Source organism: Pelodiscus sinensis, chromosome 29 (assembly GCF_049634645.1).
Source record: "Pelodiscus sinensis isolate JC-2024 chromosome 29, ASM4963464v1, whole genome shotgun sequence".
Taxonomy (NCBI): Eukaryota; Metazoa; Chordata; order Testudines; family Trionychidae; genus Pelodiscus; species Pelodiscus sinensis.
Genome location: NC_134739.1, coordinates 10,257,040 through 10,271,813, shown reverse-complemented (window position 1 = coordinate 10,271,813; position 14,774 = coordinate 10,257,040). Strand labels below are relative to the sequence as shown.

General features: G+C 41.3%; 1 protein-coding gene across 1 annotated transcript; it reads right to left on the bottom strand.

Annotated features, from left to right (window-relative positions):
• Window positions 1–761: 761 nt before the first annotated feature.
• LOC102452530 (keratin, type I cytoskeletal 19) lies at window positions 762–10,487 on the bottom strand. The gene is made up of 8 exons (XM_006114291.4): window positions 9,783–10,487; window positions 8,770–8,852; window positions 6,965–7,121; window positions 4,043–4,204; window positions 2,895–3,020; window positions 2,574–2,794; window positions 2,054–2,079; window positions 762–1,195 (listed from the first exon to the last, which is right to left on the bottom strand). Exons 1-8 carry the CDS (start codon window positions 10,383–10,385, stop codon window positions 1,092–1,094), a joined length of 1,482 nt encoding a protein of 493 aa, XP_006114353.2. The 5' UTR covers window positions 10,386–10,487; the 3' UTR covers window positions 762–1,091.
• Between the last annotated feature and the right edge of the window lie 4,287 nt (window positions 10,488–14,774).

Genomic DNA, 14,774 nt, shown 5'->3' with positions numbered 1-14,774 from the left:
CTTTCCCCAGATGTAGCCTAATTTTTTTTATTTCAGCCAGGCTGTGTCTAGACTGCATCCCTTTTCCGAAAAAGGGAAGCAAATTAGACACATTGCAATTGCAAATGAAGAGGGGATTTATATCCCCCCCCCCCGCTCATTTGCATAAACATGGCTGCCGCTTTTTTCCGGCTCGGAGCTTTGCCGGAAAAAAGCGCCAGTCTAGACGGAGATCTTTCGGAAAATAAAGCCTTTTCCGAGAGATCCCTTATTTCTTTTTTTAAGAGGAATAAGGGATCTTTTGGAAAAGGCTTTATTTTCCAAAAGATCCCCGTCTAGACTGGCGCTTTTTTCCGGCAAAGCTCCGAGCCGGAAAAAAGCGGCAGCCATGTTTATGCAAATGAGCAGGGGGGATATAAATCCCCTCTTCATTTGCAATAGCGATGTGTCTAATTTGCATCCCTTTTACGGAAAAGGGATGCAGTCTAGACACAGCCCCAATGTATTAGTAGGAATAGTGTTGGGAATTTAATAGTGCATAAAGTTATTCATATCCCAGGGTATGTCTAAACTACATCCCTTTTTCGATAAAGGGATGTAAATTAGACATACCCCCAGTTACTCCAAAAGCTGTTTAGAATGAGAGACAATTGCAGGAAGATGTATGATGATGATAATAATTTGATTTGAGTTGTATTGGACACATGACATGTCTGTCACATCTAACACATAAAACCATGTTGCTGATTATGAAAAAATGTTAAACAAAAACTCGACCTGTATTTATTTCAAGCCAGAAGAAAAATTTATTATCCAGACTGATACAATATACTAGAGCTGCTGGTATGCAGTAAAAGAAGCCCTTCACCCTAGACTTTAAGAATACACAGTGTAAAAGACAGAGGAAATTGTCAGAAAGACACCAAGCTGTTGTGTTCTATTGGATTACACTGCTGTGACTACATAATTAACATTTCCATTAGCATTTTCTACTATGCATACTGAGTAGATTCATCGATACTATGTTGGCTGGTGTTTCATGATTCTCCTCTCAGATGCGTGCTGTCTTCAGAACTGGTACAATACAGGTGGTCTCAGGTGGGTGAGGGGATTCAGTATTTTCTTTCCTGGGTAGAAACTACTTTTCCATCTACTGAATCTTCCACACTGATGCGAACTCTACTGGAGCTGCTGCTGCTGCTGGTGGTAAGGGATGCTGTGATGGAGAAAGAGGGAGACAGTAATTACAACTGGGAAGATAAATATCCATTGATAGAAGACTGAAGAATCCGGGTTTTCTCTGGCTGGAAGCTTCCTTCAGTTATCATACACATAGCCCTGCATCTTCTCGCTACATTGTAGTGACACAGTAAAACTTATGTAATTTACATATGAAAATTACATATAAAAACTTGCTTTTGGTTAAAGTTGCCAGATGGTTTAACCAAAAATACTGAACAGCCCCCGTCCCTTCCCCCCCCCCCCCACTCCCCGCATAAAAAAGAAAACCACCGGGGGGGAAATAAATTCTGTTGAGGAAAAAGAGGGGAGACCAAAGTTGTTGAGTTAAAAAAAAAAAGTGTGGCCCTTTAAGAAACACTTTTGAGGCTTTTCGTCTCCCTGCTTCGGACAGCTCCCCCATGGAACCAGGTAAGCACCTGGTATTTTCGCCTCCTGGCTGGGAAAAAATCAGAAAATACCAGACATTTTAGGTGTCTGGTATTTTCTGAGTTTTTTACTGGACAGGAGGCAAAACTACCAGACTGTCCAGGTCAATACCAGACACCTGGCAACCCTACTGTTGGTATGACTCAGCAGAAGCTGATCAAGGGATCCCCAGGTCTCCATAATTATTTAGATTTGAGAGCTATATGTACCAGTGATCAAGTGCCTACCAGCTTGCTAGACCAGGCATAAAATAAGATTGTGCCTGAAAAGGTTGTGGGGGCTATGGAGAACAAAAATGGAGATACTGTCTGTAATCTCTGTAGTTAATAGGGACGGGCTTATTCAATTCTATTTCACCATACTAAATGTACTATGGTTCTATTTTTCATTTCAAAATCCTCCTTACCATCCTTGCTGCTCCATCCCGACATCCTGGGGAAGAGAAGAGATAAGAAATTAAACTAATGTGCTCCAGTACAATTGTGGACTGTACAGCAGATTCAGCAATTCTACTGATGTACTCTGACCACCAAATAACTACTTAATTGGACCATGCAAATATTGTGTGCAAAAGATCAATCAATGGCAAACTGCAGATGCAAAATAGAGGCCCTTTTGCAAATGTGGTCCTTGTATGACTATTCAGTTGTTACAGTGTCAGAATTCAAGTTTTCATTATCCACTCATTTGCCTTTGAAGATGGACTTGCATTCTGGTAGCCTTTGGGTTTTTCTGGACCCTTGCAGCCCACGATTGGCCTAGTATCCAGGCAATATACTTTAGAAAACTGCAGTAATTCTGGTTGTAATGAGGCTCAAATTCACCTACTTTCAGGGGAGGTTCTTTACTTTACTGTTATAACGTATGCCATGTTAATAAGATTATGTAACAGCTTTAGGGGTGTTATTTTGAACATGGTTACATACTGGGAATCTTGGCCTTCCAACAGCCTGCGGTAAGTGGCAATCTCCTGTTCTAATCTGGTTTTGATGTCCAGGAGCATCCTGTATTCTTGGTTCTGCCGCTCCATGTCGCATCTAAGCTCAGCCAATTGCTCCTCAATGCTGGTAATCATGCCCTGGAGTTGTGCTAGCTGTGCGCAGTATCTTCCTTCTGTTTCTGCCAAGTTGGCTTCCAACCCAGCTTTCTAATATGAAGCAAAATTAAAGTTGATTATTACACAGATTCTTCCCATAGTAGAATGAAGGGGGAGTGTGATTTATAGTATGCATGGAACAGCCACATACCATGCTGAGCTGGGATTGGAGCTCTATCTCTAGGCCTTGCAAGGTGCGTCTCAGTTCTGTGATCTCGCTCTTGCCGGTCTGTAGCTGTTCAGTATTGGTAGCTACTTCACGGTTCAGCTCTTCAGTCTGGAAGAAAAACAAACAAAAAATCATGCACATTGGCTTACCAGTGTTTTACGTCCAAAAAGAAAGGACCATCCTCATTGCTGTCGTGGTGCTGCTTGCTTTGGAGTGTTTCTCAAATGTAGCCACCAGTGGCTTTTCTTGCAGCCATAGGCTCCTGGAAGGTGATGGAGGTGGGGAGGAGAAAAGCATCCTCTCCTCTCCCTTCCTGTTGCTCTTGGATACGCTGCCTTGCTGTTATCTATTGGGGCTCTAAGCAGGGTTTGGCTGCTGCCCCCCTCATCCTCTGGAGACAGCTGGGGCAGTGAGCAGGGGTTGAGCCCTGACTCCTTCCTCCAGAGACAGCAAGGGCACAACACTGGAGGAACAGACTGCAGCTTGAATTCCCCACCTTCCCTGAGTTGGTGGGGTGGCAGGCTTTGGCTGCAGGGCTTTTAGCTCCCGCCTGAGGCTCCTATCACACGACTTCAGGCTTCTTCCCTGTCCCCTAACCCAGGGGATTTTGATTCTGGCTGCAGGGCTTCAGGATCTGGCTGTCTTCCCTGGTTCCTTCAACTTCATTCCCCTCTGGCTACCCTAACCCCCTATCCAGGGCTTAATTAGTCTCCGGGCTAGCCAGAGCTGAGTAAGTCTTCTGTGACAAGTGATACTTTTATGTTTGTTAATCCCAGTTTTTACAACAGACTTACTAGCTGGCAATAAATACATTGCAATGATTCAGACACATATATGAGCATATTTATTTGTTTTTCCTAAAGCTAATTGAGTATTTTAGGAAAAAGTGTGAGTGGCCAACAGCAAGATTTGGTGGCCACACTCTGAGGCTGCCCAAATATTTGTCCTGAGAACCCTCACTGGTCCAATGGTGAAAGGAGGATAAATATTTAAAATCTTGGTAGGTGTCTTAGGATACTTAGCTTCTTACCAAATGTAGAAACTGATTGGCAAAAGCAGGAGTGTTGTGCAGAAATTGGCATGGTGAGCTCATAGTGCACCAGTTTATTTGTTCATTGGAGTAGCCATACCTGTTTATAGAACCAGGCCTCAGCATCTCGACGGTTCTTGTCAGCCAGTGTTTCATATTGCTCTCTCATCTCAGCCAGGATACTGGAGAGATCGATGCCAGGAGCAGCATCCATCTCTACGCTGACTTTTCCACCCACTTGATTGCTGTATTCTTTCATTTCCTGTAGAGAAAGAAGGATGCAAAAGAGGTTAAGCTTTTTGCCCTTGTACACTTTCTGCATTCAGCAATCCATGTAGCTTAATTGGGAAATGTGTGTTTTGAGTTATGGTTATTATATACCTCAGTGCCTGTTGCCCCTTAATTCCCTACTTCATTTTAAGTAGGATCCTACAGCATGTCTAAATCCTTTACACTTAACAATCCCCAGACCTGAAGATAAGCACTGAGAGGCTCGAAAACGTGTGCTTTTCTCCAAAAGAATTCGGTCCAATAAATGAAAGTACCTGCTACGGTGATACAATTTGCAAAATCCTCTGTTATATTAGATTTTCTTTTCTTTCCTTAAATATATTTTTACTTTATTATGTATAATTTGTTGCATGTATTATAACTTTAATATCTTAACACATGAGAGATTTATCAGTTACTTTTCATAAAGAAGTTTATTCACACACTGAATTTGTATCCGCATATGTGGTTGGAGTTGAAATTTTTAAATGAAATATCTTGATTACTTTGGATTGATGTTTATTCTGTGTGGGTACGTCTACACTACAGCGCTAATTCGAACTAACTTAGTTCGAATTAGTTAATTCGTTAATTAGTTAATTAGTTAATTCGAACTAAGCTAATTCGAACTAACGTGTCTAGAACTAAAAACTAGTTCGAATTAGCGTTTTGCTAATTCGAACTAGCAAGTCCACATTGAGTGGACTCTGAACAGGGCTTAAGGATGGCCGGAAGCAGTGCTGGCAGGGCATCAGAGGAGGACTTAGAGCGTGGAGATGCTGTCTCAGGCTAGCCGAGGGCTGCGCTTAAAGGGTCCCGACCCCCACCCTGGACAGACAGTTCTAAGGGGTGCCCCGCTTGCAAAGCAGTCCTGGCTTGGAGTGCCCGGAGTACCCACACTGGGCACATCACACCACTCGGCCATCAGCCCGGCTGCACTTGCCGCAGGCTGCCATCTGAGGAGAGGGGACAATTGGGGGGCTGCAGGAGAGCTTCCACCCCCAGAAGCCCGCAAAGCCAGCCCAGTCCTCCCCATCGGGGGCTCGTACCCCATTCCTCCCTCACCTCCTTCCACGTACCCTTCCCTAGCCCCCCTTCTTATTGATGTACAAAATAAAGATAACGTTTCTTCCAACATTGACTCTGTCTTTATTGAACAAAACTGGGGGAGACTGGGAAAAGGAGGTGGGAGAGGGGAAGAGAAAGGCTGGGAGAGGGGAGGGCAACTAACATGATCAGGGGTTGGGAACAGGTCCCAGATGAAGAGAGGCTACAGAGACTGGGACTGTTCAGCTTAGAAAAGAGGAGACGGAGGGGGGACAGGATAGAGGTCTCTAAAAGCAGGGGTTGGGTGGAGAGGGTGCATTCAGAAAAGTTCTTCATGAGTTCCCATAAAGAAGGACTAGAGGACACCAAAGGAAAGGAATGGGTAGCAGGCTTCAAACTAGTAAGAGAAAGTTGTTCTTCTTCCCAAAGCAAAGAGTTAACCTGTGGAACTCCTTGCTGCAGGAGGCTGTGAAGGCTACAACTAGAACAGAGTTTAAAGGGAAGTGAGATCAAGTCATGGAGGTTGGGTCCATGGAGTAGTCTTAGCCAGGGGGTAGGAGTGGTGTTCCTGCCCAAAGTTTGTGGAAGGCTGGAGAGGGATGGCACGAGACAAATGGCTTGGTCACTGTCTTCGGTCCATCCCCTCCAGGGTCCCTAGGGTTGGCCGATGTCGGCAGACAGGCTACTGGGCTAGATGGACCTTTGGTCTGACCCAGGACGGCCATTGTAAGCTCAGGGCTCATGGTCGGTGGTCTCAGTGGACCCCCTTGATTTTCATGCACACCTGCTCCTCGGTGGCCAGGCTGGCAGCTCTCCTGCCCTAGACAGCCACTTTCCTGTGCCTAGTGCGGAGATCGTGGACGAGGTCCACAATGTCCGCACTAGTCCAGGAAGGTGCCCGCCTCTTGCGGTCCAGGGCAAGCTCCCGGAAGCCGCCAGCCTGGTCCCAGGAAGAGGGGGTGGGCTGGGGGACATCGGGTGGGTGGCTCTGTGCCGTGCCAGGTGCAGGGTCTGCTGGCTGGGTGCTGGCAGGCTTGCACCTGGCACGGGCACCGTAGCCAGCCTGTGCCCCTTTAAGGGATCCGGGGCCGGGAGAGGGGCATAGAGTTTCCCTGGTGTTGGCCAGAGTGGCCACCAGGGAAACCTGAGGAGGGCTAGCCTCCCACTAGTTCGAATTAAGGGGCTACACAGCCCTTAATTCGAACTAGTAAGTTTGAACTAGGCTTAATCCTCGTAAAATGAGGTTTTCCTAGTTCGAACTAAGCGCTCCGCTAGTTCGATTCAAATTCGAACTAGCGGAGCGCTAGTGTAGCGGCTATGAATGTTAGTTCGAACTAACGTCCGTTAGTTCGAACTAACATTGTAGTGTAGACATACCCTGTACTTGATCTTTTTAAATAAAATGTCTTGAAAAATCATATTTTTGTTCTAAATGAATGAGAACCTCTCCATGTAACAAATGTTATTGACTTTGGAATAATTTAAAAATTTCTGATCTCATGCTGATGCTTTTCAAAGCAGATACACAACTCACATCTTTAACAGAGTTTGGAATTGGAAGGATGTTAGCCTGAGGAACCTTTTTTTTTTTAATTTTTAAATAAATCATCTGGTTGTGAAGCTCTCGTTCTTTGGGGTATTTTTTAATCCAAAACTTAAATTCTAAATGTGATGGCTGTCCTCATTCTCTGTCTAGAGCACTCACCTCCTCGTGGTTCTTCTTGAGGTAAGCCAGCTCTTCTTTCAGGCTTTCAATCTGCATCTCCAGGTCGGCTCTGGCCAGGGTCAGCTCGTCCAGGACCCTACGCAGGCCATTGATGTCAGCCTCCACACTCTGGCGAAGGAACAACTCGTTCTCATATCTGTAGTGTTAAAAAAAAGAAACAGATATTTGAAAATGCATGACTTTGAATCCCATCTCATTATAACAACAAGGAATCTTGGGTGTATTGTGTCAGAGGAATAGGACAACAGAACTGAAAAGTCAGAAAAGGGACCCAAAAATAGAAGCTAGAATGTTTGTTCCAGTTTTAAAATATGATATTTGAAAATGTGTGTTAGTTGTCTGGGTCCTTTGTGGACATTTGATCACATTGTGTCATCAAATAAGTTGGTATTTTTGGCAGTCCCAAGATACTAGCACTTAGTTGCAATCAGTGCTTTTTTTGTTTAAAAAAAAAAAGTGCTGGTACTCCAGGGGAAAAGTTGTTGAGCTCTGACTGGAAGTGCCAGTACTGCATCTGGAAGTGCCAGTACTGCGTACCAGGCAGTACCATCACAAAAAAGACACTGGTTGCAACAGTGATTAATACTATAAAACAGAGTGACAGACAAATCAGGATTGACATGCAATGCCAAAACTGAATGTGGGAACTAACAAAATTACCGACTACTGGGTGTTATCAGCCTGGTGTTCATAAACAGCAAGAAAATCACTACATTTAAAAAGGTTAACTTGAAATTAACAAATGTATTTGGACTTGAACTAGATTTCTGAAGCATAGATATGACTTTTATGGGTTTATCGAGAATGGATTATTAACATCTATGAAAAAAAGGTAACAGACAATCCATATTTAGAGATCTCTCAGTTATGAAGAATGGAGAAAATATCATTCTGGAGCTACTTTGTTGTAAGAGAAAGTAGCTGCACCAATGTTCTTAGCATCTTGACAGCAATACCCTGGAAACAAGCTGATTTCAACAGTGTCCTTGAATTTCAGTAGAACAATCACTCTTTGGCTTTCCTATATAGCTTTCCTGTTCCAATGTCTACATCCTACGAGAAAGAGTGAGTACTGGAAAAAGATTATCCCTCCATTTCATCATGCCACTTCTAAGGGTACATCTACACTTCAAGGCTATTTTGGGATACCTGAGGCATCCCAAAATAGCTACTCCTCATCCAAGGAACCACCCGTTATTTCAAAATATGTTTCGAAATAACGGACACGCTATTTCGCCATTCTTGTAAACCTCTTTGTACGAGGATTAAGAGATGACTTGAAATAGGGCTTCATTTCAAAATTTGGCGCTGTGTAGACATGCCAAATTTCAAATTAGCCTATTTGGAAAGAAAATCAAAATAAGATACGCAATTTGCATAGTGCAAATTGCATACCTTATTTCAAGTTTGGGGTGCAGTGCAGATGCACCCTAAGTGAAAGCTGTTTCATACCTTTTCTCATTTTAAAATCTTGAGTGGTATTTTTTCAATGAGAATGAACTCTTCAAAATGTTAATAACAATATAGAAAGTAAAGGCATGAGGTATAAAAAAAACAGGACAACATCTAGATTAGCTTGGTGGCATTGCTGATAAAGTTTCTTCTCCCATTTCTTCCTTTATCACATCAATTAATTTGCCTAGATTTTCCCTTATAAATGATAAGGGAGAAAATTCTATCCCTAAACTTGTGAGCAGTGGATGAGAATCAATCTATCTGCAAACATATGAAATGTTCAATTTCAGAAATATTTATTTGAGAGAGGGAGAGCAAAATTAACTTACTTCAGTCTGAAATCATCTGCAGCCAGCCTAGCATTGTCAATCTCCAAAATGACTCTGGAATTGTCAATAGTAGCTGCAAGGATCTGGCAATTGGGAGACATAAAAGATATTTCTGTGAACAATGGTGAAAAATCATTGTACTGAGTACACAGTAATTAGTTACTGACATGTAAAGAAGGGAGAAGGAACGGATATGGGGTTTAATCAAAGTATGATTTAGGGATTCCAAAACACATTTTATTATATCACCCTTTTCCCTACTTACAGCTTATATATGGGAAAAAACAAAAGAAACTAAACATTATATATGGATCTGAGAGCTGAGTACAGAATAGATTTTGAGCTTCATCCAGAGCAAGAGAGGGTCCATCAGAATGGAATTAGATAGCTTGATTTTTCTCTCGCCTTGCTATTCATGTCTCTGTTCATACAGTTAATGGAAACAAAGTCCAATCCTTTCATTCTCTGTGCTAATATTCTCAAAGTAAAAGATGAAATAAGAATTAAAACTGATGCTGCCTTATTATCCTTGTACCCTAACTTTTTATAAGAGTGTTTTTCTTGTTTTAAATTTATTCTGTGGTACTTTTGTACAAATGTTATAAACTTATAAATTAATGACAGTGGGAAGTTAAACAGTATGTTCACAGCTAGGATAAATGGAAAACCAACTTATACTATAAAATATTCCACTTTACTTTTTCTCTGAAGTCCATGGTTTGTACTTGATCAATTTTTTAATATTTGATTTTTTTTGTTTTACATCTTCTGGATACACTTTAATATATTGTGTCACATTTTGTCACCTTTTTAAAGCTTTCAATACAATAAACAGCAATAAACAGCTTCCCTTCTTTTCTGCAGGAGCGGTTTTGTCTGCAATGCATTTGCCTTTTTTGGCAAGAAACTATGACTTTGTAATTATTACTAATTGTTTTTAAAAATTGGAATGTGCAACTCAGCAAATAATCACAAATTCTTAAAATAATCCCTTCTAAATATGAATGACATACCTTGTCTCGGAGTTCCTCAATTATCTTGTAATAAGGACTGTAGTCACGATCTGGACTAGTGGGACCTTGCTTCTGATACCAGTCTCGGATTTTGATCTCTAGATCGGTATTTGCTTGCTCCAGAGCTCGCACCTTGTCCAGATAGGAAGCCAGACGATCGTTCAGGTTCTGCATAGTTATCTTTTCGTTTCCGGATAGCAAGCCTCCATCACCACCACCGCCACCCAGGACACCACAGAAGTCAAAACCACCACCAAAGCCACCACCAGCACCTCCTCCAAAGCCGCCACCAGCACCTCCTCCAAAGCCACCACTACCATCTCCTCCATAGCCGGAATAAAAGCTACTGCCCCCACCCATGCCAGAACCATATCCAGCCCCATAGCTACTTCCCAAACCACCACCATATGCACTTCCTAACCCGGAGGAGACAAACTTGCTGGAAGAGATAGAAACACCCCTGCCACCAGATCCTCCGTGCATACTTGGGGTTCTATAGGATCCTCCCATTCGGACTGAAGAAACACGAGAGGAGCCACCACCCCCACTCCCGAAACCACCACCATAGCTAGAAGAGCCGCTCTGCATAAAGGAAGTAGCCATGGCAGCAGCACTGAAGGATCTGGAGTCAGCTACTCAGCTTGGCCTAGAGTAAGAGAGCAAGTCTCTGCGTGGCAATGATGCTCCATTTATACCAACCACAGTGGGTGTTATCTGACAAATCCATTCTCCAACCCTCCCCAAAAAGACTCTCCACCCTTAAGGGTGATGCCAAGTTATAATTTTGCTTATTAGTACAATTGGCTGTGTATTCTGAGGACCTGGACATTTTTTCTTCAGTTAAACAAAAGGTGTGATTCAGGATGAGTGTTTGTTTTCCCTGAGGCTACAGTTCTGATACTTGGATTATGCTTTACATTTTTCTACTTCAAGAAAAGAAAAACCAACCACACCCAATTTATGCATTAACTGAAAACGGTGGTAGAAAAAGTCTGACACAAAAATGAAGTTTGCTGTATATACACTTTCAGATTAATTTAAATTGTATCCTAAATTGTATCTTAAGCAGCTTATTCATTGCTGCTGCTTGTTCCTTTTTTAAAATTGTGGTTTGTTTGCATCGAGACTTTGGAATCATCTACTCTTTTATTTCTATTCTTCACTCAGAATCATCCTTCAGGGTTTAAAACCTCAATGTCTGAAACTTAAAATACATTTTCTTGCTTGTATGAGACAGTATTCCTGGTTATTAAAATAACTGGATAATTATTATGAGTTTGCAGTCCCGAAAACAACAGGAGATCAGGGATGATACGAGAGGATTGTAAAGGTAATTAAAAAGCCTCTGCAAAGAAGAGATGGCAGCACTTCCCACTAATAACTATTGGGAAGATTAAATTTACTGGATATAACATTTAATAGAAAAGTTTTAAAAAGATAGACACTAATATTTATACTTGGAAATTGAGCCAATTTCTGAAAATGAAGGTGCAATCAATATCACTTGATATGTTAAAAATCACAGCCTGAGGAGTGCCTCCAAGATCTGCTCTTAAAATATTAGTCCTGCATTAAAACAGGGGAGTGTGAACTATGTGTCTTTTTAACTCCTAACAATTCTCTAATGAAATTCAAGAACACAGATCTGATAGTGTAAATTGCAACATGAGCTGGATGCTGTTAAGAAACATCTTTTCATCCTTTGTGGACAGGATGCGATCAGACTTGTGAGATTTCTGATGCAAATTATATTTGTTCTATCCTGCTAGAGTGGTATGTGTGAGAGAGAAAGAGGATGGAAACAAAGTTTAACAAATTGTTCTTAAAACCTCTGTTCCCCCTGACCCTACAGCTCATTTGTGATGCCTGAATGGCTATTTCAAGGGAAGTGGGTTTTACCCATGAAAGCACTTGATTTTATATATATATTTTTGGTCTCTAAAGTGCCACAGGACTACTCATTGTTTTTAAAGTTTCCAAGGAATCTGTTCTTTAGATGAAAGCAGTGTTTTTTTACTAGTAGATGGGGTTAGTATGCACAGTAGCAGCAGTAGTAGTAGTAGCTACAAATCAGTGTTGTAGTGTTAGAGAACTGGCAATGCTGCAGGTCAGGTCAGACTGGCACTGGAAATGGTGTATAGGAAGCCAAGTCCTGGAAAAGGAGGTTGTATTCTCTTCATAAGTACCAAATGTATATTAAAACCACAAATTTAAAGAAGATAAACACAGGTTAAATAGTTGGTGGCAATCAAAAAAGAATTCTGGGTAGTGCAACGCTACGTAGCTGAAATTAGCTATAGATAAATAAATTGGAAACAGGGTGGGAGAATGCATGGGGTTTCAAATCAGTTTCAAGGGTTTTTGTGACATTGCATAGCTGGCACTTGAATATAGCACTGGGGATACACCCCATCTTTCTCTATATTGAGGTGGCATTGGGAACAAAGTACTTGATCAGCAGCCCCTCTTAACAATCTGCGTGTAATACTGTCCTCTCACAATCTGTTTTCTCATCTTTCCTACTCTAGAGAAAAAGCCAATCTTTCCAAATTTTGATAGCGTGTTTCAAACTGAGCTTGGAATTCAGCCATGGATCAGTCTTGCCAGGGACTTGATTTAACAGATCTAAGTAGCTTGCCAAATCTATATATCACCACGTCTTTAGTATCTTGAAGAGCAAGTTTCAACAAACTCTTAACGGTAAAGAATGTTCCATAAAACCCCTGTAATGTAAGCATTCTGAAACTTACATGCTACCAGACTCCGTTTAACTCCTACTGGTCCTCTAATAAGCAAGATCAAGTTCTGTTTCACTAAAATTCTGTGTTTTGGCAGAAGCCCTTGTGGAAACTGTCATAATTTTGAAGAAATATTGGTTTTTCATCATTTTTTTGCACATACTGTTCATAACTCTCTTGAATGTTTGAGGGTGAAATATGCTGTGCTGATTTCATTTTACTCTGGGCACAGGATTGTTATTGGACAATATCTCAGGAATGCTATGTAGCAGATGCAACCATGTGTATTCCCTTTTAAATAATTCTTATTTTAGAAAACATAAAAGCAATCTGGCAGCTGGACAGCTTATCTTATTCTCTTATAATAGAACTCAGAAAAACACCATGACAGAGGGTCTGATGTTTTTATTCTTCTTTCTGGAGTATCAAGCCTGAATTCACATATCTCATGTGATCAATATCCTGCTGTTGCAGAAGGGTACGGAAGTAGTGGATCTCAGCCCTTTCCATCTTCTTATTATTGATTTTGTCTTTTTTAAAACGACAAGCCCATCTTTATTCCAATAGTTTATAATACCTTTTTCTCTATATTGTTTGGAACATTTTCTTTCCAAAGGTGCCAAACAGCTATGAATTTTGGAGAAGTTAATTTTAGGATCAAGTCGGTGTGAACCAATTGTTATTTCTCACAGACATTTTCATAATACGGTGCATTTCAGTGAGCTCTAGTGTTGTTTCTTCTTATGAAAGAAAAACAATCAAATTGTCAACGCGTGCAGACAATCTGTGTGCATCTGTATAGTTCACCACACACATTTTGTTGGTTACGTAAACCTCATAATGTGATTACTGGCTCTTGTTTGGATTACTACTTTAACTAGCCAATATATCATTTTACAGGTCAAATAGACCATGTGAAATTAGCTTTTGTCAAATAATTAGCTAAGATGTTGCTTTTAGGGGGTATTTGCTTTAGTAAAACTTGAGCGAGCAAAGTTCATTTTTTAATTTGAATAAATATTCACTGACTTTTTTCCAATATTAACTCAGCTCTAGAAGTAGGTGTGAATCCTGATATAAACAAATTTGGGTTTTATTTTTGGAGAGACTATTTCTGTATGTAACTTGTATTGTATGAACCATCTAAAAAAGCTTTTTCATTTCCCCAAACGTTGAATTCTCTCAACTTCACCACCCTCTTTATGAAAAAGTTTCTTAAGTTTCTTTGAGGTCTGTGGAGCTATGCCCTTTTGGGTGTGTCTAGACTACATGGCTCCATCGATGGAACCATGTAAAGTAGTTTACTTGACATAGTCAATGAAGCGGGGATTTAAATAATCCCCGCTTCATTAACATAAAATGGCCGCCACGCTGTGCCGACAATCAGCTGATCCAGCACCGCTCTGCAGTCTAGACACGGCACAGTTGACAAGAGAAGCCTTTGAAACGAGGCTTACAGGAGCGGTTGACAAAGGCTTCCCTTGTTGACTGCGCCGCGTCTAGACTGCCGTGCTGTGCCGTATCAGCTGACTGTCGGCAAAGCGTGGTGGCTATTTTTATTTTAATGAAGTGGGGATTATTTAAATCCCTGCTTCTTTGGCTATGTCAAGTAAACTACTTTACATGGCTCCGTTGACTAAGCCATGTAGTCTAGACACACCCTTTGAGATTGGATTCACTGTCTTGTTCATCCAACACTTTTCTACAACTGGGTGTGAAGTGAAAATTACTCTGTTGACTCTACTGAGGGAGTTAAAGTAGAACTTCTCACCCCCAGAGATGGTAGAAGCTGTAGTGAGCTTGCCAGTTGTGGCCTTTGCACACTTCACACTAACCTTTCCCTAAGTTTTTATGCTTCCTATCTTGACCTTTCCACTCAGTTTAGTCCTTATTGAAACCCTGTAAATGAGGAAGTCCAAAAAAAAAAAAAAATTAAGTGTCATGCCTTGGCAGAGCTTAGTTGGCAGACACCCTACAGCATGTCTGCACTCTCCAAACTCTGTTATTGTCATAGTTTTGATGGGCTGTCTAAAAAATAATACACAATAGCCTGTTAGCTTATGCAGAGAAAGAGTTCCATTCAGATAGAGGCTTATTTGTCACCTTGACCTACCTGGCCAACCATATGGTGTGTGGTCCAACCATAACAAATTAATCACATACCAATGAAGAAGGGGAAGTGGCTATTTCTGAATATACAGAGAGAACCAGGCCTCAGATTTAAGGTGATACTATCTCAGTGATTTTATGTTCA

Coding starts and splice junctions, on each gene's coding strand:
- LOC102452530 (XM_006114291.4), bottom strand. CDS start 10,385: ATGGCTACTTCCTTTATGCAGAGCGGCTCTTCTAGCTATGGTGGTGGT. Junction 4,205..6,964: donor TCAAGAAGAACCACGAGGAG/GTGAGTGCTCTA, acceptor CTTTCTCTACAG/GAAATGAAAGAATACAGCAA. Junction 3,021..4,042: donor AGGCCTGGTTCTATAAACAG/GTATGGCTACTC, acceptor TTTTTCTTCCAG/ACTGAAGAGCTGAACCGTGA.